At 50.5% G+C, this 24,341-nt stretch overlaps 9 protein-coding genes across 9 annotated transcripts; 5 read left to right on the top strand and 4 right to left on the bottom strand.

The window, feature by feature from the left end:
- Positions 1-271: 271 nt before the first annotated feature.
- HO173_006198 (uncharacterized protein) lies at positions 272-1,108 on the top strand (the record flags this gene model as incomplete). The annotated part of the gene is made up of 1 exon (XM_037308109.1): positions 272-1,108. The coding sequence occupies one exon, from the start codon at positions 272-274 to the stop codon at positions 1,106-1,108; it is 837 nt and encodes a 278-aa protein (XP_037164883.1).
- Positions 1,109-1,336: 228 nt separating this feature from the next.
- Positions 1,337-1,507, top strand: HO173_006197 (uncharacterized protein; the record flags this gene model as incomplete). Its single annotated transcript, XM_037308108.1, has 1 exon — positions 1,337-1,507. One exon carries the CDS (start codon positions 1,337-1,339, stop codon positions 1,505-1,507), a length of 171 nt encoding a protein of 56 aa, XP_037164882.1.
- Positions 1,508-2,471: 964 nt separating this feature from the next.
- Positions 2,472-2,681, top strand: HO173_006196 (uncharacterized protein; the record flags this gene model as incomplete). The annotated part of the gene is made up of 1 exon (XM_037308107.1): positions 2,472-2,681. One exon carries the CDS (start codon positions 2,472-2,474, stop codon positions 2,679-2,681), a length of 210 nt encoding a protein of 69 aa, XP_037164881.1.
- A 2,358-nt stretch (positions 2,682-5,039) lies between these two features.
- On the top strand, positions 5,040-5,776 carry HO173_006195 (uncharacterized protein; the record flags this gene model as incomplete). The annotated part of the gene is made up of 2 exons (XM_037308106.1): positions 5,040-5,352; positions 5,502-5,776. 2 exons carry the CDS (start codon positions 5,040-5,042, stop codon positions 5,774-5,776), a joined length of 588 nt encoding a protein of 195 aa, XP_037164880.1.
- An 875-nt stretch (positions 5,777-6,651) lies between these two features.
- HO173_006194 (uncharacterized protein) lies at positions 6,652-8,082 on the bottom strand (the record flags this gene model as incomplete). Its single annotated transcript, XM_037308105.1, has 2 exons — positions 6,652-7,601; positions 7,656-8,082. The coding sequence occupies 2 exons, from the start codon at positions 8,080-8,082 to the stop codon at positions 6,652-6,654; spliced, it is 1,377 nt and encodes a 458-aa protein (XP_037164879.1).
- A 2,547-nt stretch (positions 8,083-10,629) lies between these two features.
- HO173_006193 (uncharacterized protein) lies at positions 10,630-12,781 on the bottom strand (the record flags this gene model as incomplete). Its single annotated transcript, XM_037308104.1, has 3 exons — positions 10,630-11,088; positions 11,182-12,180; positions 12,521-12,781. The coding sequence occupies 3 exons, from the start codon at positions 12,779-12,781 to the stop codon at positions 10,630-10,632; spliced, it is 1,719 nt and encodes a 572-aa protein (XP_037164878.1).
- Positions 12,782-18,023: 5,242 nt separating this feature from the next.
- HO173_006192 (uncharacterized protein) lies at positions 18,024-19,316 on the top strand (the record flags this gene model as incomplete). The annotated part of the gene is made up of 2 exons (XM_037308103.1): positions 18,024-18,678; positions 18,727-19,316. 2 exons carry the CDS (start codon positions 18,024-18,026, stop codon positions 19,314-19,316), a joined length of 1,245 nt encoding a protein of 414 aa, XP_037164877.1.
- A 246-nt stretch (positions 19,317-19,562) lies between these two features.
- HO173_006191 (uncharacterized protein) lies at positions 19,563-20,723 on the bottom strand (the record flags this gene model as incomplete). The annotated part of the gene is made up of 2 exons (XM_037308102.1): positions 19,563-20,172; positions 20,305-20,723. The coding sequence occupies 2 exons, from the start codon at positions 20,721-20,723 to the stop codon at positions 19,563-19,565; spliced, it is 1,029 nt and encodes a 342-aa protein (XP_037164876.1).
- A 159-nt stretch (positions 20,724-20,882) lies between these two features.
- On the bottom strand, positions 20,883-24,144 carry HO173_006190 (uncharacterized protein; the record flags this gene model as incomplete). The annotated part of the gene is made up of 2 exons (XM_037308101.1): positions 20,883-24,077; positions 24,139-24,144. The coding sequence occupies 2 exons, from the start codon at positions 24,142-24,144 to the stop codon at positions 20,883-20,885; spliced, it is 3,201 nt and encodes a 1,066-aa protein (XP_037164875.1).
- Between the last annotated feature and the right edge of the window lie 197 nt (positions 24,145-24,341).

The raw sequence follows: 24,341 nt of genomic DNA, 5'->3' as shown, positions 1-24,341 counted from the left end.
CTGTTTTCAATTTCTTTGAAGCATCGATGCTGACTAAATCCTGCCCGCAGGCCCCCCTTCACCAACGGCACCAGAGAAGGTACCACCGAGTTCAAAACCCTTGCCAAGGCAAGCGCCTGTTCTGACAGGTCTAGGCACTTTTGCGAAACCGCTGGAGCCACCAGCTGGGATAAGCGTGAGGGGTCTGACAAGATCAGATCTTGCCTCGAGGATCTCGTCTAGGTCCTGCCACCATTGATGCCGGAAGATGAAGAGATGACGTTGGTTGAGGATGACGGTCATCAAGAGCGCCGGCAAATACCGCCTGGTTCGCCGCACTCACCACACGCATCTCGTCGGAGACACCGACCTCACCTACCGCAATCTCGTCTGCCCCAGCCACGGGACTTCGGAAGTCACCTTCCGCGCTTCGACGGACGGCCAGTACGAAGTCGAGCTGATGCAGACCACGTCCGTCGACCTACGCACCTGGGACGGCCAGACCGCCATCAAGACTGAAAAACGCGCTTTTCGAATCGGAAACGGCGAATGGAGCATGTGGGCGGCTCAGACGACGCTAGCGTTTAGCAAGTCTTACACGAAGAAAGCGTGGAGCAAGGGGCATCGGATGACCACGATTCGCTTTTCGGAGGGAGTGAAGCGGAGGACCAGGAAGATGCAATTTCACCAGATGCTGACATTGTCATGCACGACGACGGACGAGAGGGTTTTCGTCGTCGCGGGGAAACTGGCGGACTTGACGCTGAGCGTGGCGGGGGCTGGAGATATTGTCTCCCGGGAGGCGGACTTGAGTCCTATCCAGAGCCTTCTTATGGGCACAGGCTTCAATCCCAGCGAAAGTTTGGTCGTGCTAGATATACAGGATAGGACGCTGCAGATCTTGGTTACCTGCACAGATCTCATGCGGGGTGGGAAAGCGGGAGCAACGATTGACCTTGCGCAATCTGCGCCCACCGCTGGACTCGATGCTCCGGCTCAGGAGCATCAGAAGCATCCTCAAAGTCGAATCTACTTGCTCAAACTTATCAACCGCCGTTCGAATGAATGTCGAGGTTACCTTGGGACCAGGCTCGACAGCAGGGAAGGGATGGTGAGGAATGGATTATAGTCAACATTCAAGACCCTTCGATCTTCGATTGCCAGGCTGAAGCATCAGTCAAACTTGTTCCAGCTGAGTTCATCGTTGGCGACGGAGGGGGATGTGGTGCAGAAAGCGGCGCTGAATGGAGGACCGTGGAAGGAGGACCGTGGAAGGATGGACACGGGGCCAATCCCACGCTCAAGTTTCCCTCGATCCCTCTAGACGAGCAAAGAGTTGGGCACGGTCGTGCGATCCATGGGTCAGAACCCAAGTGAGTCTGAGCTACAAGACATGATCAACAAGGTCGACAAGGCCGAGAAGGGAGCGATGGCAAAAGTCCGGGCAGAACATCCGGATCTGTCGAAAGAAGACTTCGAGACGAATATTTACGAAAAGGGTGTAGTCCTCGAGCAGTCGACACCATGAGAATCACCACCATCATATATACGCAATCCATGGAGACTTGACCCCAGTATCACAGTCATTATCATCGCCACCATTGGCACGGAATAGGGAAGGCCGCTATAGCGGCACTATATAATGGGGAGCCAGATGCGGCGCTCGACGCTATATTGGAGGGCGTTAAAAATATACTGGATGGATCAGGCGGAATTGCTTCCTTTACTATGCAGCAGGCAAGAGAGCAGAGGCGTCAAGCTAGAGAGCAGATGAGGGTCGCACATCAACAGGCACATCAACAGCAACTGCAGTATCAGAGGGAAGCTTTCATACGTCAACACCATCAACAAGGACAACAGGCTGTTCCTCTAGCTCAATAGCAGGGTCCCCACGTTTGGCCGTTGCTCTGGCTGACCTGCTGCCAATGCTGAGTTCCTGGCTAAATGGAGCGAGACTTTGTCTAACGAACCAAATGGCGGAAGAACAGGTGACAAAGACGGCGAGGCCAGGCCCGCATCTGTTGGGCTATTTTTAGAAGCAGAAGATCGAGGTAAGGCTTCCTTCCATTGCATTTTTGTCGTATTGCGAGTCTATAACGCGTTGCAGTATCATGACGATGGCGACAACGGACTTCTGAGTACTCGCTTGACGCGCTCGACACCACGATGAAGTGTGACTCTACAGCCTCGACACCCAGGAATTTTTTTTTTCTGCGGGGGGTTTAAAAAAATATTAAAAAAAAAAAAGGGGGGGGGCCAATTTTTGGGTTTTTGTGTTCGACCCCCCGCGCGCGCGGGGCACACCCCCCCCCCCCCCCTTTCCCCCCCCCCCCCCCAATTTTTTTTTGGGGGGTTTTTGGGGGGGGGGGGAAAAATTCCTTTGTTTTGGGCGCCCCCCCCCCCCGCGGCCCCCCCCTTTTTTTTAAAGCCCCCAAGGGGGGGCCCCCACAAAAAAAGGGAGGGGTACAAAAAGGGGCGCGCTCGACACCACCATGAGGAATGACTCTATGGCCTCGACACCGAGAAACGTTTCTTCTCTGCCAGATGCGGACGATGATTATGATTCTGTGTACCTTGAGAACAACCCAAACATCACAATATCTGATTATCAAGAATCCATCGAGCGGCCTTCTTCTTCACATGATGATGATGATTCTGAGTACCACGAGAGCAAGCCAAGTACCCCAACACCTGGTCACTAAGAGGTGACCGACCGCACACTTCACCAAACGTCCAGCTCACCGACGTAAATGATTGCAATATGCCTTCAAAGCGTGAAGCGAATGACGCTGGATCGTCTACTAGCCTCCTGAGAAAGCGCAATGCATTCACCGCTTAACTTGCTGAACACCTCTTTTATGAGCTAGGAGATACGCTTTGGTCTCGACGGGTTAAGTCCTGTGGGCATAAAGCGCGTGATGTCTTCAGGCTCCAGTCCTAGAGAATGATTTGAAAGCTTGAGATTTGGAAGGACCCTGGGAATGACACTGAGTGTTTTGCGACTTTTGAAAAATGTCTAATTGAACGGAATGACTTCTGGTGGTGTTTGGACTTGGTTGTGACCTCTCGTCCATTTTGGAACAGAATCGACGGAGAGGTACTTGCTTTTTAGGAGGAAGACTAGGATAGCCACCAATGAAGGCGTTGTTTGCCGGACTTTTCAGGTATGGCCTCTTAGCGACAGATAATTAGGACCATTGACTGACTTTGCGGCTAGTGGGTGATGCAGCTTCAAACAAACAAACAAGGCCGTTCATGAGGAGATTGGTTGCCAAGCATAAAAATATATTGCGGAAAATTGAGACCGTGAAGTTGCTTTTTCTTCTGGACATCACTCACTTGAAGACAGAAGTTGACGACAAGAATGCTACATTCAAGAGCCTTGTTGAGGAGTTGGCCAAAGCGTGAAATACTATCAAATTCCAGAGCGATCAGATAGCAGGCGTCAAGGAAAGGCGCAAACCCAACGCCAACCCTCAGCGCTTCGACCCAAGATATCGTCCTTATGGGTTGCTTTGCAGGGAGCCTGATACACGTGGAACGCTCCAACGATCTTCAAAGACTATTGCTAGCAGGAGGCTGATTGCGGGAGGTCGTCGTCTCGGTAGAGCTTCAACCATAATCAAGCGCCCAACGTGTTGCCACCTCTCGGTGATTGACAGGGTGCAAAGTTTTCGTCAAACAGACCATCGTTCCGTCAGATTGCCAGCGCACACAATCAGGTCCCAGGATCTCCTGCTATCATCACTCTCGAGAGAGCAGCATAAGAACCTCAGTCACGTCCCTTGGCAAGCGGCACAACTTGAAAAGCCACAATATCCCGACCCTCGACTCTTGTTCATCAGCAGGCTATTCGCTCGCTGCACATAGGCCATCATGGCATCTCAGGGTCCGAAAGGGACTCTATGAGCTCTAAGCCACACCAATCGCTGTTCATGGAATTCTTGGGACAGGGTCACCAGTCAAGCCCAGCTTGATATGGCCGTCAAGCATGTATTTAGGTATAGCCGTTTTCATGTAGCCGTCTTCCCGAAGAATTTTGGGAATTCAGGTATTGGCGAAGGGGGCGGTATGCGCTTCTACTTCTCTGTGATTTTGGCTAAGCAAAAGTGGCGAGAAGCGACGGCACCAGAAGGGTTGGAAGATGATGACGATGTATGTGAATGCGAGAGTGGTCCGAAAAGAGCGAAAAAGGCTTTCGGTGCAGGGCGACGGATGCAATCCCCGTTCATGATTTCGGTAATGGCAGCTTTGAGACGTCTTGGCCTGCCCCTCAGGTTTGAAACTCAGGTACACCGCCTTCTATAGAAACCCATACGCGAGTAGCAATGAGATAGATGTGGAGCTTACCTATATAAGGATGCAACTTTGATACATGTGCCACCAACTCAAGTCCTTTACATATGCGAGCTAGAAGTGAGAAAGATACAGCAGTTGAAGAAAGTTGACTGGGTATCGTGCGTGCTAAGGAACGTGATAGCTGGGAGTATGAGATTAGGTTCTTCTCTCAGTGCAGGTATGGAGACTGATGAGCGGCTGCAAGGATAACACGCAAGGCGTCGAGCAAGCAATGAGACCTGGAAATGAAATGCTCTGAAGGTGAGCGTCCTTTGCTTTTCCCCAGGAGAGCCTCGCTGATATCTTCTACCGCTTCAGCATTGGACGACAGGGACTTTAGAGGGCTTGGAGACCCATGAGATCTCTTTTCTTTGCTTTTGAAAGTAGCCACACCATGTAATGTTTGTCTGGACCTCGAGCTAGAGAGCCAGGTGTGGATGGGGCAACTGCTGGATACGTGAATGAAGCTTCCGGGGTACATATGAAGCATTCAGACAGGTTGATGAAGCATCTAAAGACGGACGTGAATCAAAAATACACCTAATGAATTGTCCGGACGCGAATATCACCCGAATGTGACGTAAGTGAGCAAGCAACTGAACAAAATAGTGAACCCAAGTCGAATCCGTGTCCGAAATCCGGCAATACTTCGCTTAAACCCCACCAAGCCAAACTCGCTTCGCTATGCCTACGCGCACCAAACAGCATGAGGCTACCCCAGAATGACGTCTCCGCCCAGCATGCAAATTCCCTCCGTCGACATCATCTCACCTCCCAAAGCAACTACCCAACTCACAACCCCCCAACTCTCCAAACAACGACAGCTTTACCACTTCCAGAACCCGGCAAAAGACATGTCTCTCCTTCGCACCATTGCCACCCGCGCCCCCCGCGCCCCCTTGGCCGCCACCAAGCGCGTCCGCTTTTCTACGAGCCCATATGCGCAGAAGGATTCCCGCTCCGCCGTCAAAGATACCATCGAGTCTGTGAACAAGACTGTTGGGAACGCGGCCGTGAAGGGTATCGAGAAGAGCCGTGAGTTTCACCATCCCTTCTACATTCCGAATTTCGCGATCACCACTCTCTACAACCACCCAAAAAAAACCCCCTTCGGTCTTTTCCTTCGTCATCTTCTCTTCTTCCACAACAGCAAAAACTAACCCCCCCACCCCCCTTCCTCACAGAACAAGCGACCGAAAACCTCAAATCCACCGTCGGCCTCAACGCCAAGCAAGCCGAGGGCTCCGCGAAGGAAACGACCGGCGAAGCCCAAGGCAAGGCGTCCGAGCTCGCGGGCGACGCCAAGAGCAAGACGCAGGAGGTCGCGGGCCAGGCCAAGGGCAAGGCGGCAGAGGTCCAGGGAAAGACGCAGGAGGTCGCGGGGCAGGCCAAGGGCAAGACGCAGGAGGTCGCGGGGCAGGCCAAGGGCAAGGCGGAGGAGGTCAAGGGGAAGATGTGAGGCCGTGCTTCCTTTTCCGTTACGGGTTCGTGCAGAGGGGAGGGGGAGTGGATGGCCGGAAGGGGCACTTTTCACGATTCCTGCGTGCGAGCGAGCGATGGGGCGCAAAAAGTCTCGAGGGTCGGTCGTGGGAGATGTGACCGAGTTGTACCATACTGCGAGGGAAGGTTAGCAAGTAAATCAACCGTCTTGAAGCTCCGTGCTCTACTCTAGTGCCCGGTCTGAGGTGTAATGTAATTGTGTTGCTCGTTCAGTAAACGTGGTGTTCCATTCACCACTAACAGTTGTGGCTGCTAAACACCCGATGTACTAATAACCATTGAATCTAATCAGACGACCATATCATGCGTAAGCACTCCTTCAACACTCTTGACACCAGTCTGTGACGCCAGGAATCCAGTCGTCCTAGCCTAGAGGATCGACAACGCTCACTACCTCGTATCAAATCCACCGCGTCAGGATGTTGTGTTGTGTTGAAATGATACTGATGCGCTTGTGGAGCACGCGGAGAGTATCACGACACGCGAGATCGGGATAGAAGGCTATGGATATGAGGGGTGGTGAAATATGATGTTAGGCAGTATGCCAGTGGCGTGGACGGGAGATGTGTGGGTATTTCAGAGATCCGCGGCGGTCAGGAGTTTGAGATGAGTGTTCAAGAGTGTTCATATTGCTATGCTTTGATCTACGAATGTTTATGATGTCTGTGTAGTGCAAAGGAGGAAACGCCGTGATATGAAATGCCGTGGTATGAAATGCCGGAAGAAGAAACGGTCTAAGAGGATCTGGATGCTCACGCTATGCAAGGTGTGGCAACCCAATCAACGAAAGCTTCCAGAATCCACACACCTTCCTCTCAGAGGAGCACAGCTCATTCACTCCGCAGACAAAGAAGGCCCCTCGGCCAACTGACTCATACAACTCAAATCAATCGTCCCGTCCGCCTCGATTTGAATCGGCGATCCGCCAAAAGTGCCCGCCGCACTGCAATTATACGCCCCGTCGAACAGCAACGGTAGCGTCGTCCACGCATTCTCCACAATCGCACTCAGCATATCCACAGTCCCGTTAAGGTTGTGAGAATTCGTCAGTCTGAAGGCCCGCATCGTGGCGTCGCTGTACCAGATAAAATCACCGCACATGCTGGGTGCGGGTGAGGAGGAGGAGGAGGAGGAGGAGGAGGAGGAGGAGGAAGAGGAGCCGAGGGTCCACCATGTGCAGCAGCTGCCGCCAGAGCCGGGGACACAGCTGGAGATGTCGTCGCGTGTGGCCCCAAGGATGACGGTATAATGCCAGCCGTTGGAGGTCATGGCGTTGGAGACTATGAATGTTTTGAGGGCGACGTCAAGGCCGTCGACTTCTTTGGGGAGGGACAGGGAGTCGGATCCCGAGAACATGCCCGTGGAGGCGAACTCAACGAAGGAAGGCATATCGCTCATTAGCAATTCCAGCCCCGAATTCAACATTATGGCTGTGATTCCCGTGGCGTTGTTGAGCTCGTTCTCTACGTCGCCGATCTGGATCGATTGGGAGGATTCCGTTCCAGCGGGCCAGATGCCGCGCGCAACCGTTGGGGCTTGGTTGGCGCCTTTTAGGAGAGCTCGTCCGGCTGCGGCTGTTGCCACCAGGAGGCCTGTAAGACTGCCGGCTTCGGGCGCGACAATGTAAGCGAGGCCGACTGTGAGGGCAAATAGGAGGTCGCGGAGGATGAAATTTGTTTGCTGGGGCGGATCGACTTGATTGATTACGTCTTGAACGATGGAAAGGGCTTGCGAGGCGGCGTATTGTAGAGCGTTGAACCAAGTTGTGAAGAGGTCGTTTATTGCTGTTGACCTTGGGGTTAGTAAAAGTTTGAGGGGAGGCGCTTTGGATAAAGTACCGTATATCGTTTTCATTGTGTATGCAACATATGGCGCGATCCTTGGGTCGACGGCGAGGCTCGGGTCATAGGAACAGTCTTGGGCATTGGTTTCGCTGCAGTCCGTACCAGGGAAACCGTGGACCAGCCGTAAGTAGCAGGTTGTCCAAGGCTCCGTGGGTAGACAACAAGCGGCATCATCTTCGTCGCCCGTGCAAATAGCTGCAGTACGGTTCCAGCCCGTTTCTGGATCATTGAGGTAACCTTCGAGGTTGAGCGTCTTCCAGCATGACGAGTCAAAGGAGGCCTTCAGGTCGGTACAATTGACGGCTTGCGGAATATCCAAGTCTAATTTAGGTATCGGTGAGCTGTCAATGAAGGGTAGAGCGATGACCAGTGACAGGAAAAGGTACAATGTAGATGAAGAGTGTACGGGAGGCAAGAACATGATAGGGTAAAAACCCTTGCAATGTCTGGCTCAGCATACAGTATGATGGTAACGCTCGTGGCAAGGCTGCGTGCATATGTATCTCTGTAGGACGTGTATAGGATGCCAAGAACGCGTCTCCATGACGTCGAGTGCGAGCCATTGGTTGCACGCAACATCACCCATGCCGTGTTTCCGTTCAAAAACAAGGCCGTCGACCACGCTTGGCGCAAAGGTCACTGCTGGCCGTTTCAACCTGCAGGGACAATTGAGCCTGCGGACGACCCTGAAACCAGGATAAGCTGGAAGCAAGCTTAGTAACCTGGTAAAAGTAGTATTCCATTGACTCGCGGCTGAAAGCGGGAGATCCACTGACCTTGCATTGGCGGCAATCGGAAGCTATTCCTGGCGGTGTGAATTGGGTATCTGTATCCTTGTCCTATGGTGTTGAAGGGGATACCAGTCAGGAGCGTGGGATGATAGCTTCGGATGCAAGATAAAGTAAAAAAGTTTGCATGCCCTTAAATTACTAAGAGCTCAAGGAAGCTTGATGTCGGGTCTACGTGGGTGGCCAACCGACCCCCACGAATATCATCCTAGAAGCTTTAATGGCGCAAAGAGCTTGTCTTGACCTCCCAAAAAGCAAAAAAAAATTGTTCAGCAATTGTGTAGAGATGGGAAGAAGCATCCGTAGTTGAAACTCTAGGTGGGACTGGACCCTCGAAAGCAAGGACGTCCGCTATTGCAAAATCCCTCAAATTTTCTGGGATGAGTTGCGAGCTTCCGTTGCGGTGGAGCTCTGCAGTGGAACGAAAAAGTGTAGCATTTAGAATCAATTTACCTTCTAAGTACTCGAGGTGGCTCAGAAGAGTCGAGCACCAATCTTATCGGCCTATACAGAATGTAGCAGGAAGAGGACGGAAAAAGAAGATCATGAGCATACATCCCATATTCAAAGTGCCAGACCCCAAAGATGGTGGATCGAAGATCCTGAAATGCCAACAAGGGGATCGGAGATGCGGCATCACTGGCTTGGTGAGTGCCACGTGCAAGTTCGGTGAAAACAAATGAGAGATTATGATGTCTCTTACAATAAGCGCGGCTGAAAACGCGCTCCGTTAATTGCGATAGCTGTCTCAGGAACGTATCCACATCCTAGGAGAATCCACCAGCTATCCATTTGGTACTTCATCCAACGCCTGTCGGATGGGCGGCTAACGTTGCTGGCCGCCGATATCCATTTATACTGATATTGGTACATACGGCAAATGTTACGGGGACACAAGAAACTGATTTGTTTCTCAAGGTGGAGCGATTTGGTTTGATTCGGGATTGGACCTATGCTGCAACCCGCTCTGTTTTCGTCTTATCTTTAGCCAGGCATGACGGTCAGCTCGTACGGGCCAGGATCTCGATGGCTCGCGGATGTGAGTGGCCAGCCGCTTTTTCCTATTGGGAGGAAGTTGCAAGCTCAGAGCACTGCAGCAAATCACGCAGGTAGCGCAGGTGACATTCAACGTCGTTTCCCAGCGTGGGCCCAAGCAGCATTCCCCTCAACGAGCCCGGAGTCTCCTTTCTAGGTAGGTGCAGAGTTGAGACTAGCTCTAAACACCCAGTGGATGCACGTTTGATTTTGCTTAGTGGCAATGTCCCGTCATAATATGATTTCCCCAATCTCCATTTCCACGGTGGGGGGAAGCTGAGGGGTAAGTTCTAACGGCTGATGCTTGCTCTCCCCTCCATTTTCCCCTCCAAGACTACCCATAGATGCACGAAGGCGGGAAAAGTCAGAGTGAATATGAAGGGTTGTGTTTTATGATGAGGAGAAAAGAAGGTGCATTGAAAAGCTGAAGATTTTGGATCTCTCGGATGTCGGACTGCGCTAGGCTATATTGGGGATAGCTGACTTCTGGCTTGGCGCTTTCCATCTATTCGTACATTGGAGTGAGCTAGACGAATATTTAGGGTCGGACTCCACTTGATTGATCTCTTTGCGTGCCATCTTTTTGAAACATCTTGCTAAGCTGTGGATGGAGCACTGCGCCGTTCTTTCAGAGCCCCCAGTGTCACAGAATTGCAATCGCCTACATGCGTTCTCCCAACTGGCCCTTCGATCTGCACGTTCTCGATCACAATGCCATGCCCTTCTCGGTACCACGTCAACCACTAAGCTCCACCCATTTTCCACTATAGCGATGACCAGGATTCTTCTATTGATGTCTTTCCAACAAACATGTCCGGTGCCCCAGCCTCGATCGAAAACATCTGACCGCCAATGGGTTCTAAACGAGCTAGGTTTTGTGCTTGCTTGCTGGGTTCGTTTTCCGGAAGAAGTTGAAACCTTGTCACCGTAATCTGTCGAGGTATCATCTTCGTGAGGTAGGAATTTGGGCTTTGCGTGGAATCAGCCAAGAGATCATTTAATGGGACTCCAACGTATTGTATCAAGATTGTTTACCCAGAGCTTAGCATCCTGCTAGTGAAACCGTCTTCTATAAACCTTATAGCTTGCATCCTACAGATTCGCAATATCTAGGCACTTAGAGCAGCCAGTTGAGTCGTTCCGTGCTAATGCTCACAGAAGAAGAATGTTAAAGACTGTATGTCCTTATTCACCTCCTCCACGTACACCTTTCTCTCCTCCATCAATTCGAGCCTGAGTTCCTTAGCTTCCTCCAAAGAGATCGGGAAGTCCTCTACATCCTCCACCACTTGATCCACAATCTCTTTCGGCAGTTTCGCAAGCCTCCCGCTCTCTCGGATCTCAGGACTCCACCAATCTTTCTGCTGAGGCGGCACATTGGCAGTAGAAATGATGCGGCAATGAGGATCAACCAGGAACAACGCCAGTATCTTTCTGTGTCCTGGTGTCGAATGGTCTTCGAGCTTGAACGGAGCCACTCGATGCTGAAAGACGTTGGGGAAGGCAAGGAGCCGCCCTTCTCTGGTCACGACTCGGCCTATTTCCTGCACTTTGGGCCCTTCTTGCTCGACGCCGTAGAGTTCTTCGACACCCTCATGGTCATCCTAAGCAAAATCAGCATCTAGAACTTAGCGGGAAGCACGAAATCCCGTTGTAGGGGTTCCAAGACGCTGCTTCTTGTTAGAAGGGGTAACTACCTGGTCATGTGACTTCAGTTCGAAATCTTGCTCATCAGTGCGGTGGCGGAAAGTCAGAAAGTTGTCCGCAACGTTCTTAGAATCGTAGTAATATAGAGCCGTAGCACAAATCCGTTCATTGAGCTGTCCCTCAACATGCCACGATCCACCGTCATAAGTTGGCTTCTCGGGTGTCAGCTCAATGTTGGCGAGCTTCACGATGACCTGTAGTCCTTGCTCCCCAAATTCTCTTCGAAGGCTGACCTGCTCACCTACTGGCCGTTGATACGATTCAAATTCTCGAGGTTCCGGCCTTTGCAGAACGCGATTGGCCCTCATCCAATTCGAATGAGTATCCCAATCATCCCCTATTTCCTTTGGGGGGCTGTCCCCTCGGGGGTAATCGTAGTCAGTATAATCATGTAAGATGCGCGCCTTGCGTCCGGCATGCGTGGAGGAAAGGGTCAAGTTCCAGAGTGGGATTGATTTGGCAATGAACTTTTCAATGACAGAGTAGAGACTTGGGTGCGATGTCGGATGCAGGTTGTTGATGTAGCTGGTGATCTTGACATCGTCGCCGGCAAACTTTACGTCACAGGGAAGCCACTGGAAAGCTTTGGACCAGAATTTGGTGTCACCCCAGGTATCGTACGTGAGCTTAGACCTGTCGATAACATTGACTTCTGTGTCATCCGGCGTAGTGGCAATCTCGCCTTTGCCGATACAGCTTACACAATCTTGGAGTCCTACATTTCCGGATGATAGGACTTTGGATCGGCCATAGATCAAAGGGAACAAAGAGGGGTGGACGAGGTCAAGTACCTTGCCGTCAGAGCCGGGGTGCCAATCTTTGAGCCTATCAGGGACGTCTTCGAGGGGAGCGATCCCAGCTCGCAGGGCTTCTTTTAGCTCAGAAGAGATGGCAGTATCAGACTTGATCACCGCAGCATCGAGGTCTAAAGTTGGGATCATGCCGTCGCTTCGGAAGGATCGGGCTTTGTCACGCAATTCGGCAAAGCACTATCATAAGAGATTAGCCCATTAATGACGAGAAGGCGGCTCAAGCTGCACTAGGAAATTCAAAGCCAGGAGGCCTCTGGATTTGTTTGAAAGTGCAACTCAATTCATGCGTTAGGCCGTCCCATGGCTCCTCGACGGGACCTCGATGGGACAAGGTATGGACACCAGAGAGTGAACGATGGCAAAGACGAGCGTAGACAAGCATATATATGGGCGAGGGAACGAACCATTGGTCTTCAGAGTGCGCGTAAACCTGGTCTTTGAGAGGGAGTGATACCAAGAAAACCTGCCATGACAGGATCTCGTAGAGTATGACTTCTCAGAGGAAAGTGGTACACACCCAGTGGAGCATCTTCTCTGACACGTCCATGCCCTCGGTGCCAAGAGCTTCCTGGCGCCACTTCTGAACGATGGTATCGTCAAAGACCTTCTGATCCCAGTCCGGCTTGTCAGTGATCTTGTCCATGATTGCCATCATGTTCAGCTCTCGAACGGTCAATATGGTCCCCGACCAATGCAAGACAGCATTGGGAAAGTATTTATCAGATCTGTAGTTCACAGGCAGGCCAAAGCCAGGGAGCTTGGCCCTTTCTGCTTCCATTGTTGCGTGGTCTTGATGGAGAATGTGGTTTTGAAGGAGAGTTTAGTGTGGAAGGTGTGGAAGAAGGGAAGAAGGGAGGAAGTAGGAAGGAGAGAAAGCTATTGGACTTTCTATATGTATTGACTCGTCCAAAAACTGGGGGCTACTTGGGCCCATACTTTTCAGAAAAGGAGTCGGTGTGGAGCGGAGTTCTAGAGTCTAGACACGTTGCCGCCTTGTTGGTTTCATCTATCTTCAGCGCTATGCCGCTCTTTTCGACAGCACAGGTAGGCTGACATGGCAATGACTCAGACATCGCTCGGACACTTTCCCGAAAGATGGGCCATAGTGGATGAGGTTGATAGGGAAGAGCTACGCAGGGGAAGTGTGGGGGTGTGAGAGGGTGGCTTGGTGGTGCCTGGAGAGTGGGGTTTGCTAAGGGCCCCTTCGGTAACCACATATTTTCAAATTATACCAACATATATTACCCCACCTCTTGGCAAATGAAATGTGGGCTCAAAACAGCACTAGTAGACAGTTGAAAATATGTAAAATATAGGTACGGTTTCGTTCGATAACCCTGTAATCTTATTAAGTAAGAATCGAATAATATAGAATAATCGAAAAAAAAATTCTCGTTAGAGATAATTGCCTTTCTATCTATTATTTAATAGTCTTATAACTAATATATCTACTATTACTATATATACTTTAACTATCATCTGCAAATCTGAAAAGTTCCTTTCCGCACGATTTCCGCCGGGTCCGCACCATAAGCACGATTTAGCACGATTTAGTCTATTTAATAGACTTTACCTATATCTAATCCTTTCCACCAGTTCTATTAATTTAGCAACTTCAAAAAATTTCAGCAACTTTAAAAATTTTACGTAATACACTCTAATACACTCTAAGTACTATTCTACATACATATGATATCAATATATATCATCATCAACATACGCATCATTATACATACGCATCATTATACGCCATATCAAAGCATCACCCACGCGACTAATTTCATTAAATCGTCTAATTCCGTAGCCAAATTTAAGTTAACGTTAATACTCGTCGCCGTAGAATCTTATCGTCGCAACGTCGATCATTAGAACTTTTCTTTTTTCGTGCGTATTGCTGTTAAACTGGTAGAACTGGCGGAAAAGGTTAGAACAGTTACTGAACCGGCGGAATTTGGGCGGATTCTAATCAGATTTGCTGATCCGGCGGATTTTATGATTTCCGCGACAAACGCGCGATCAGCAATTTCAAATTTTGCAGGAACTTTTCAGATTTGCAGATGATTATTAATACTTCTATTATCTTCGTCGTTATCTTATCTTCTATTATAATAAGAAGAATAATATTATTTAATAGTAATAAGAATAATACTTATAGCTATCTCTTTAAATAGAGAGTTATTTATAATTATTTAAAAATATAGCTATTATAATTATAAAGTATAACTATTAATTATAAAAATAAAATAAGTATCGCTATCAGTATATATAAAAGAATAAGGTAGGGCTGAGCTTGGAAACCTTGAATTTGTATGTGCAGCCAATCATCAATTCGGGGTTATTACGCCTTTTGGCTAGACTGACTGAGTTAGCCCGCTAGCCCTCCCGAGCTCCCTCATCAAAAATTTGTGTGTAGAAGTTTTACACTCTGAAATAACCAGCTCCCTACGGATGCTGTTTCTTCATAATTTCGTAAATTGTAGAACTCGGTGTGCGCTTTCTAACGCTGTAAAAATAATGAAGTTTGGCCTACTATTGGTGGATGAAATGGATATTCAAATATGGTAGTTATGGTAGTCACACCAGACGCGTCCGGGATCGGATAATAATCCTTCCACCTGTTTGTTATTCTTCCACCATTCTACCAATTCTACCAATTCTACCAATTCTATCAATTCCACCAATATAAACATAATCGTCTTCGGTACCCCTCGCCCAATTAGAGCCCCTTACTGACGCCCCCAGGCCACCCCTCGACGAATCCGCTACTACTGGCAATCGAGGCCGCAAGCGAGCCCAACAGCTACCTACTACTACTCATAAACGCGTTGAAAGACCCTCAAAAAGAGCGTTGAAAGGCCCTCAAAAGGTGCCCGAACGGATACGTCCTCCCCTACATACTCCTCCCAAGCCAGCGATAGGTGGGTTAAACTAACATTCAAATATTGTAGTCACACCAAACGCGTCCGGGATCGAATAATAATCCTTCCACCTATTTGTGTAACCATTCTTCTTCCACCATTCTACCAATTCTACCAATTCTATCAATTCTACCAATTCCACCAATATAAACACATTTACCCTCGATACCCTCGCACTCAGTTAAACAAGAGGAGGATCTACAACAGGCGAATACGGAGAACACTACGGAGAACATTGCGGAGACAGTCATCAGCAGCAGTGACACAACAGGCCTACTCTCCACGATCTCACACCAATCCACTCAGCCAGTGCAAGAGAAGTCACTACAGCAGGCGAATACGGAGAACACTGCGGAGAAACCAAGCGACAACAAGGCCCCCAGCACCAAGAACAGGCTCAGCTCTCCAAGATCCCACGTCATATGCTCTCCACGATTCCACATCAAATCATCACTCAGCAAGCGGAGAACACCACTGTAACTTAGCCTGTCATCCCCACTGCATTAAGGAGTAAGAGGAGGAACTACAACAGGCAAATGCGGAGAACACTGCGGAGAAACCAAGCGGCAACAAGGCCACCATCGTCAAGAACACGGCTCAGCTCTCCAAGATCCCACGTCATATGCTCTCCACGGTTCCAAATCAAATCATCACTCAGCAAGCGGAGAACACCACTGCAACTTGGCCGTTCCACATCAAATCATCACTCAGCAAGCAGAGAACACCACTGCAACTTGGCCTGTCATCCCCACTACATTGAGGAGCAAGAGGAGGAACTACAACAGGCAAATGCGGAGAACACTGCGGAGAACACTATGGAGAACACTGCGGAGAAACCAAGCGGCAACAAGGCCCCCAGCACCAAGAACACGGCTCAGCTCTCCAAGATCCCACGTCATATTAGTTATCCACTTAGTCAGCCACTCAGCTAGCCACTCAGTCTGATACTCTACAAGAGGAGGAGTAAGAGGAGGAACTACAACAGGCAAATGCGGAGAACACTACGGAGAAACCAAGCGGCAATAAGGCCCCCAGCACCAAGAACACGGCTCAGCTCTCCAAGATCCCACATCATATGCTCTCCACGGTTCCACATCAAATCATCACTCAGCAAGCGGAGAAAACTACTGCAATTTAGCCTATCATCCCCACTGCATTAAGGAGTAAGAGGAGGAACTACAACAGGCAAATGCGGAGAACACTGCGGAGAACACTATGGAGAACACTGCGGAGAAACCAAGCGGCAACAAGGCCCCCAGCACCAAGAACACGGCTCAGCTCTCCAAGATCCCACATCATATACTCTCCACGGTTCCACATCAAATCATCACTCAGCAAGCGGAGAAAACCACTACAACTTAGCCTGTCATCCCCACTACATTAAGGAGTAAGAGGAGGAACTACAACAGGCAAATGCGGAGAACACTGCGGAGAACACTATGGAGAACACTGCGGAGAAACCAAGCGGCAACAAGGCCCCCAGCACCAAGAACACGGCTCAGCTCTCCAAGATCCCACGTCATATCAGTTATCCACTCAGTCAGCCACTCAGCTAGCCACTCAGTCTGATACTCTACAAGAGGAGGAGTAAGACGAGGAACTACAACAGGCAAATGCGGAGAACACTGCGGAGAAATCAAGCGGCAACAAGGCCACCATCGTCAAGAACACGGCTCAGCTCTCCAAGATCCCACGTCACATGCTCTCCACGGTTCCACATCACATCATCACTCAGCAAGCGGAGAACACCACTACAACTTAGCCTATCATCCCCACTACATTAAGGAGTAAAAGGAGGAACTACAACAGGCAAATGCGGAGAACACTGCGGAGAACACTATAGAGAACACTGCGGAGAAACCAAGCGGCAACAAGGCCACCATCGTCAAGACAGCTCTCCAAGGTCCCACGTCATATGCTCTCCACGGTTCCACATCAAATCATCACTCCGGAACGATGCATATTTGGACGAATTGAAACCGTCCGATGTCTACAGCTATTTCATTATTCGAAAAATTTCACTGCGGCAGGAGATATTGTGGGATTCACACCACTAATTGGCACGTTGTCTCTATTTCTTTCCGGTATTTCGATACTTCTTGCCATAAGGATATGGCCTTTCTCTGTTTTTTATAGGCAATTATTACACCTTCCTAATTAGGCCTTAGCGCGCCTCTCTCCGCACATATGTACCTGTATACTATATAGATTAAATCAATTTTATAGTAGTGGAAGTAGGTCAAAAACGCATAGCAAGCGATTAGAGTTCGATTTGACTTAGGGCTAGGGCTAAAATTCGATTTGACTTAGAAAATTCCAACTCCATGAATTTAATTCATGGGCCTTTACTTGTTATAGTTATAAATATCTACTATTTCTATATACTTAGCGTATATTTAAGTCTTAAATTACAGAGGTCTGCACCGAAAGTCCTGCACCCGCCAAGACTCTTGCGCTTAGACTTCGGATAACGCCCCACCTAAAGGGCTACCTGGACAATGCGTCTGGAGTTCTTCGGAATCGCACCTAGCCCTAGCCAGGCTCCCAGGTTTCGGGGCTTAATGCCCCTATCAAGCCAAAAGAAGTACCTAAAGTCCCATCCATGCGCTGTGAGAAGATATTTCTAGGCTTCCTTTCTACAGGGCCGCTTTCCGAAAGTAGGGTTAGGGCTGCACTAGTGCGGGTGCAGGACTTTCGGTGCAGACCTCTGTATAGATTAACCTATAATTTTCATATTTTCAAGACGAAATATAACCTAGTAAGTGAAAATATGGTTATCGAACGAAACCGTGTATATATAGTACGCTAATTTGAAAATCTGTGGGCATATTTTGAAAATATGTGGTTACCGTAAGGGCGCGCCCTGGCCCTAAGGCATTTCGCGCAAACACGTGTAACGATGAGATGTCAATTCTCAATCCACCTGACTTCTCACCAACCACATCATCCTCTGACTTTCCTTCTTATTCCTACCGTATCATGTCCTTCCACTGTATATATTTTTTGCGACCACCCTAGAAAGAATAAGACACACATCATCCGTCAGCCTCACAGCCCCAATCCTTTGACGAACAAAACGCTCAAGTGCCCTCCAAGGCAGCCATGGACGCCTCCATGGACAAAGGCCGGCAGGTGATGGAGGAGACACACTCAGAGCGCGAGACCCGGTCAGCAGGCGATTTTCACAAGATAGAAGAGCTGCTCCCAAAACATATAGGCTCGCGATGGAACATCTCTTTCCTCGACAACATGGGCTCCTTTCTGAGCAAGTTCAACCCCTTGGCAAGAGCCGTGGACCCAGAAAAAGAGGAAGTCTGGCTTCTCGACAATACAGCCTACCGACCTGTGCACGTCTACCCTCATCAGCCACAGCCATTTCAAGCCCAATTTACCGCTGCCTACTTTAAGCGGTATACGGGGAAGGATTGGAGTAAAGCGGTCGCTAGTATTGCAGATACGCTAGGTCTAGCAGATGGAGAAGGGAGAGCGCAGGCGGAGAAGACGATCGCGCATCGACTGAAGCCATTTGTCGAGACCATAGCCCCTGCGCGGTACATTGATATCAAATTACCCAACGGCACTGTCGAGAAGCTTGGGCCTGGTGGAAGAAGCGCCGTTAGTCAACAGATTATTGTTTCTATCCAAGACCACAAAGAGGGAGAAAGCGCCGAGATCTCAGCAATAACGCCCCAAGTCACCCCTCATGGACCTATGCTCACTCACTTCGCGGAGCCAGAGGGTTGGTTGATGGTCTCAGGTACGTCGTACCCGAGCGGCACTCAACCCATATTCTGACGCTTCTCAGACATTGACGACTCAATCAAAATAACCATGACCCCCTCCCCCATAGGCATCCTCCGCAGCACCTTCGTCTCGGACCCCACCCCCATAGCCGGAATGCCAGAACTCTACGCCCAAATCGCCACCTCCCTCACCCCAGCCTGGTTCTACCTCTCCGCCTCACCTTACAACCTGTACCCCTTCCTTCGCCCATTCCTGCATCAGTATTACCCCAAAGGCACTACCATACTCCGCGACGCATCATGGATGGATCTTGGTGGCTTCCTCGCGTCGCTCACGCAAGGAACCGAAGCTTACAAGCGAAGCCGCATAGAGGAGATACATAATTGGCTGCCTAGAAGGAAAGTGCTTTGTGTGGGTGACAGCACACAGAGTGATCCTGAAGCGTATGGGGATATTTGTAGGAAGTATAAGGGATGGGTCAAGGCGGTATTTATCAGGAAGGTGACGGATGTTGCTGAGATGAAAGATACGGACAAGAACACGGATCAGAGGTTCGAGAAGGCGTTTAGGGATGTGCCGAGGGAGATCTGGAGGACGTTTGAGGATCCGAAAGAGTTGTATGAGGCTGTGGAGCAATTGAAGGATTTGTAAGAGTGACGCTGATGGTGAATTGCTGTTGGATTAGCGGGCGTTCTGTGAGCTCTTGGACTGATCTGACTGTCGTTGTACGAACTCTGGGGCGTGTTTGGATGGGCGTATTATTCTCGATGGGTGGACGACTTGATGATTGATAAAGACAACGCGAGTACTTCCACAGAAATTGTCTCCAATATCATCTTCAACCAGCTCGCATTCTCCACAAAAATACTCTACATATGCCCCCAGAACCTCCCCCCCTCACCTCCCCCTAAACACCGCCTTCCTCTTCTCCCCAAACGCCCTGAGCGCCTCATCCCGATCCCCCATCCCCACAACACCCTCATACTCCCTATCCTCCCCCTCCGCCGTCCCCTCCCTCACCACCCTCATCGCCGCCCCCACAGCCCCCGGCCCCCCCTCACACATCTCCCTCGCCATCCCCACCGCGCTCTCAAACACCTTCTCCCTCACCTCCCGCCTCCACTCCCTCCCCCCCGTCCAAGACGCAGACTCCCCACCACCCCCATCCCCGTCCCCCCCACCACCCACATCGACCACCCGTTCGCAAATCCCCATCCGCCCCGCCTCCACCCCGCCCACCCTCCTCCCCGTCAGCACCATCTCCAGCGCCCTGGCCTCCCCGACCAACCCCCGCAACCGATACGTGCCCCCGGCCCCCGGTATGATCGCGAGCCGCGTCTCCGGCAGGCCGACGAGGGCCGAGGAGGCGAAGATGCGGAAGGTGGTCGCGAGCGCGAGTTCGAGACCGCCGCCGAGGGCGACGGAGGCGACGGCGCTGATGGTCGGGATGGGGAGCCCGGAGAGCTGCGTTAGGGTGCTGCGGAGGGTGTGGAGGAAGTGGGTCGTGCTGGGGGGTGAGAGGGTTTGTTAGCTGGCTGGCTGGCTGTTGGGTTCTCTATGCATGTATGTATTTTGGTTGGAGAAAAGGGGAATAGCATAGCATGGTGGGTGGGTGGGTGGGTGGGTGTAGAGAACGTACTCTGCAGCACTCATGCTCTGCCGCTCTTTCAGGTCCGCGCCCGCGCAGAAGCATTCGTCGAGGTCGCTGGCGAGAATCAGCACCCGCGTTCCTGCTCCCAGCGCTGCGCTCTCTTGTTGCTGGGTTTTCCTCCTCGCCAGCTCATCCTCGGTCTGCGTTTTCACGGCCGATATTTCGTGAGAGAGCTCCGAGAGGAGTTGGCGGGAGATGGCGTTGCGGCTGCGGGGGTTGTTGAGACTGAGGATGCGGATGTGGCCGAGGTGGGGGGCGGGGATGTTGTGGGTTTTTAGGAGGGACGGGGTGGGGGCGGTGGAGGAGAGGCGGACATGGCGGTGAGGAGCAAGGATGAGACGGGGTTGGGCGATGAAGATGTCATGGTGACTGTGAAAGATGAGGGTGGGATGTCGGGGTGGACGCATTTCTATCAGCGGAAAGTTGGGAGCTTTGTCTGGAATGGATTCTTCTGCCTACTGGGTAAACACCGTGGAGTTCCAACTAATTTATGATTGGAGAGCAGGCGCTTTCGTTGATTTGGTACGTTTTGCTTTGTACCGGGTGTCTGGATATGTAATTACAGTCTATATGAACTTCCCATTTGCACAATACTGCATCACGTTATGAGGCATAGGCCAACCGCCCCATCTCTTATTTTGCCTCACAATCTCTTGAATAGCTCTCACAACTCCCGCTGGTGCAGGTTCCGCCTTCATCTCTAGCTCATCACGTACAGTGCTTGGGTCTTCTCCTTGAGCCTCAGCTTCTCTCTTTTCCAGAATTATCCAACTGCGTTCCATGAACACGTGAATTGCGGTCAAACACCGCCGCATCATCCTGGACCAATTCGCTTTTTCGTCAGCGACGGCGTTGATGTCATCAGCGAAGAGGGACATCCATTCTACCAAGTCCAAAATACCGTCGTAATCTCGGCGAAGTCCGAGTATTCGTATGAACCCGTGAAGACAAGCGGGGTGTGGCACCTCCAGTAGTCTCGGAAGCAAACAGCCTGGAGGTAAAAAGGCCCTGGATTCTGTCATCGAATCTTTTTCAGTGTCTTTTTCAGTATCATCGGACTCCAATACACCGTGCTCCTCAATGGATGCGTCGATGTTTGACTTCTCTTCCGTTAGAGAAACAGGTATCGCTTCCTGCATCGTTTTCGATCTGACGACGTCCTTGAAAATCTCTTTGAGAAGCGGAAGACCTGTCAAAAGTACGCGATCAACGTAGGATCTCATGTCGTCCCTGGGACCGTTGTCTCCTCGTCGAATGCGTGGGTTCCTGGAGAGCCTTTCACTGGCGAAGATTGCCTTTTCTAGTCCGGCGCAGAGTATCTGAAAGCCTTCAAGATCAAGGGTCTGGTCAATCTCAAGCATTTCATTCAAGAGACCACAGGTCATCTGCCAAGTCTTGATGTCCTGGTAATCTTGGTCTACAAATTTCGAGACCACATCTATCACGACTCTAGGACTAGAGAGCGCTCGAAAAAGGTTATACCATGCAGGTCGGTATCGGGGTTTCCGAGCAAGCACAAGCTGAATGGCTTTGAGAAGCGGATTTATAACAATCGATCTTACTGGGGGTGCAAGCTCTACAGGTTTTCTTGAACCTGAAGAACTTTGAAGTAAAGCAAGCTGAGCCGATTCTGTCTTCTCCATCATCGAATCCAAGACTGAACCGGTTTGAGCAAGAGCATATTCGCTGGGCCGATCTTTATAAGGCATTCTTGGCGGGAATCGAGTCAGTAGGCGAATGAAGGCAGAAAAAAGGTAAGGCGGGATTGCAACGAGCGCAGCTTGAGCCTTGGGGGTGCTCGGTGATTTCTCCCCACTCAAAGCGAGTACGTGCTCATTTGGCATTGCGCTTGCTTCAAGGTACTGTAGACCGGCTTCGAGAGTCGGCGCATTTGTAAGCATGGTGCTCAAAAACTTTTTATCAGGCCTAATCTTATCCTCGGCCATCAATTCGACGAATTCGTCGATATTTGGTGGTGGTCTACGAACATAGACTGCTTCTCGAGGGGATTCGGGAGCAGGCAAGACCTCTAGACCATCACCGGGCAGAGGAGGTTGCTCATCAGGGAAATCTGTCGAACTGGGCTTGATGTTTTCAGCGGGCGGTCTTTTGGCATCCTGCACAATTTTTTCAAACATTTGATGGTACACATAGAAAGCTCCTCCAGATCTGAATTCCTGATCTTTGTACGACAGGAAGCAAGACCAAGCTTCATTGAGAGTCCTTGTCGATCGTATTCGAGCAACCCAGATCTGTGCGTCTTCGGTACGACGCTCATGAGGATCATGAGGAAGATAGACTGCACGGGTCTGTATAGTAGGACTACCATCGGTGTCCCAGCCTGCAAGGATTGAGGCACCTATATCCCAATTATCCGGACCATATCCTGCTTCCCAAGATCGCCTCATAGCTTCCATGGCCCGACTGGTTCCATGCTCGACACTGATATTAGCGTCTATACCGAGCTTCTCTTCTTTCCAGGGAGGCCATGATTTTGCTTTCATCTGCGCCCATTCACGCTCCTTCAAGGTCTTCTTATGCCTTAGTTGCATACTGACAACAGCGCGATATCCTCTTCTGTCGACAATCAAGGGTGGTTGAAACTGATTCATCCTTCTCAAAAGACTGAATTGCGCTCGCTGCTGGTAAAATGCGGACTGGAAGGGCCCTGTTGACGCTGGAAGCGACACCAATTTCAAGAGCGTGTTGTACATGTACGTAAGTTGCGTTGTGTCTTCTGAAGTCAGAGTGGTCATTTGCGAGGCCCCTGCACGGAAATTGACGCCGTCCAAATATCGATTGACTAAGGCTACGATGTTGTCGCAAGCTGCTGGCCACACCGTGCGAGCAGAACGTAGTAGCCTTATAACCATAATCATGAAGACGCTTCCGTTCATCCCGAGCGGATCGTCTTCTGCGCTTTTGACAACGCGAGTATTTGTGAGGTTCTTTCCTTGGAGTGCATCATCCGCGAGCTTCTCCAGTGGAGGTAACGGTTCCAGCAAGCTTTCCGACTTCTCCATCAGTTCCCAAGCGTAGATCAACAAAGACCTCAGGGCCTCTGCGCTCGGATTTCGTCGACGAAGTAAGAAAAGAAAGACAAATTGGGGGATCAACATCCCATCTCCAAGCTTTGGGAATCCCTGATGCGCAATCGCCAACAGTCGAGTTGCTGCACGTTCGGTCGTCTCCGAGGTCAAAACCCAGGTCCAATTCATTAAGTCGGTTACATCCCACCCTCTACGACCAAGAAATCTGGTGTTATCCTCGTTGAAGAGCTCCAGCAATGCGTCGTCCAATCCTTTACATGGGGAATTTGGATTCTTGAGACGAGCTTGATACTCGAGTATGGGATCCACATGCCGTAGATATTGAATAAGCAAGTCTTTCAAAGTTATTCGATGGATTGGTTCCTTCCGCGCAATCTTTGCCTCTCTCTCGGCATGCCTGGCTTCTCTGATGGCTTCCTCTCTGTTCTGAACGAGGAGCATTGGATTCCTGACATAGGACAGATTCACCTTGTCAATGCTTTGCTGCAGGTCTACATACTGGGGCCCCATGGGTCCCAGAGCAGCTATGAGGTCTTCCGATGTAGTGAATCGTACCTCTGAGCCTGATCTTCCTGAGCTCATAGTCTCCAGGACTAGGTCGAAGGGTAATTGAAGAATTTGTCGCCCGGCGTGAAGCTCGAAAAGGGTTCGTCTGGGGGTCCTGAGGAGGGTTTTTTTCTCGCCGCGTTTGCGGAACCATAATGCGCCAACCTGTAGCCGTCAGCGACGTGTCCGGCGCAAGGCGAAGATAACAGCCCCATGAACGGGGCACTAACATCTTGGGGTCGCAAGGTTGCGTTGAGCGCCGCTACAGGAGTCAGGAGCTCCAAATAGACCCTTGGAATCGAAGCAGATCGTAGCAGAGGCGGCATTCATAGCTATGCTCTGTGATCGTATTTTGGGATGTACGTAGGTGCATTCGGGAAAGGATTTGGGAGAAGAGCTTCGAGACCCATAAGGCTGAGCTAGTTGGAG

The sequence above is a fragment of the Letharia columbiana genome, assembly GCF_014066305.1.
Source record: "Letharia columbiana isolate WasteWater2 chromosome Unknown Sc0000018_s1, whole genome shotgun sequence".
Classification (NCBI taxonomy): Eukaryota; Fungi; Ascomycota; class Lecanoromycetes; order Lecanorales; family Parmeliaceae; genus Letharia; species Letharia columbiana.
Note: the sequence above shows the minus strand (reverse complement) of the source record. Positions and strands in the feature narration are given on the sequence as shown.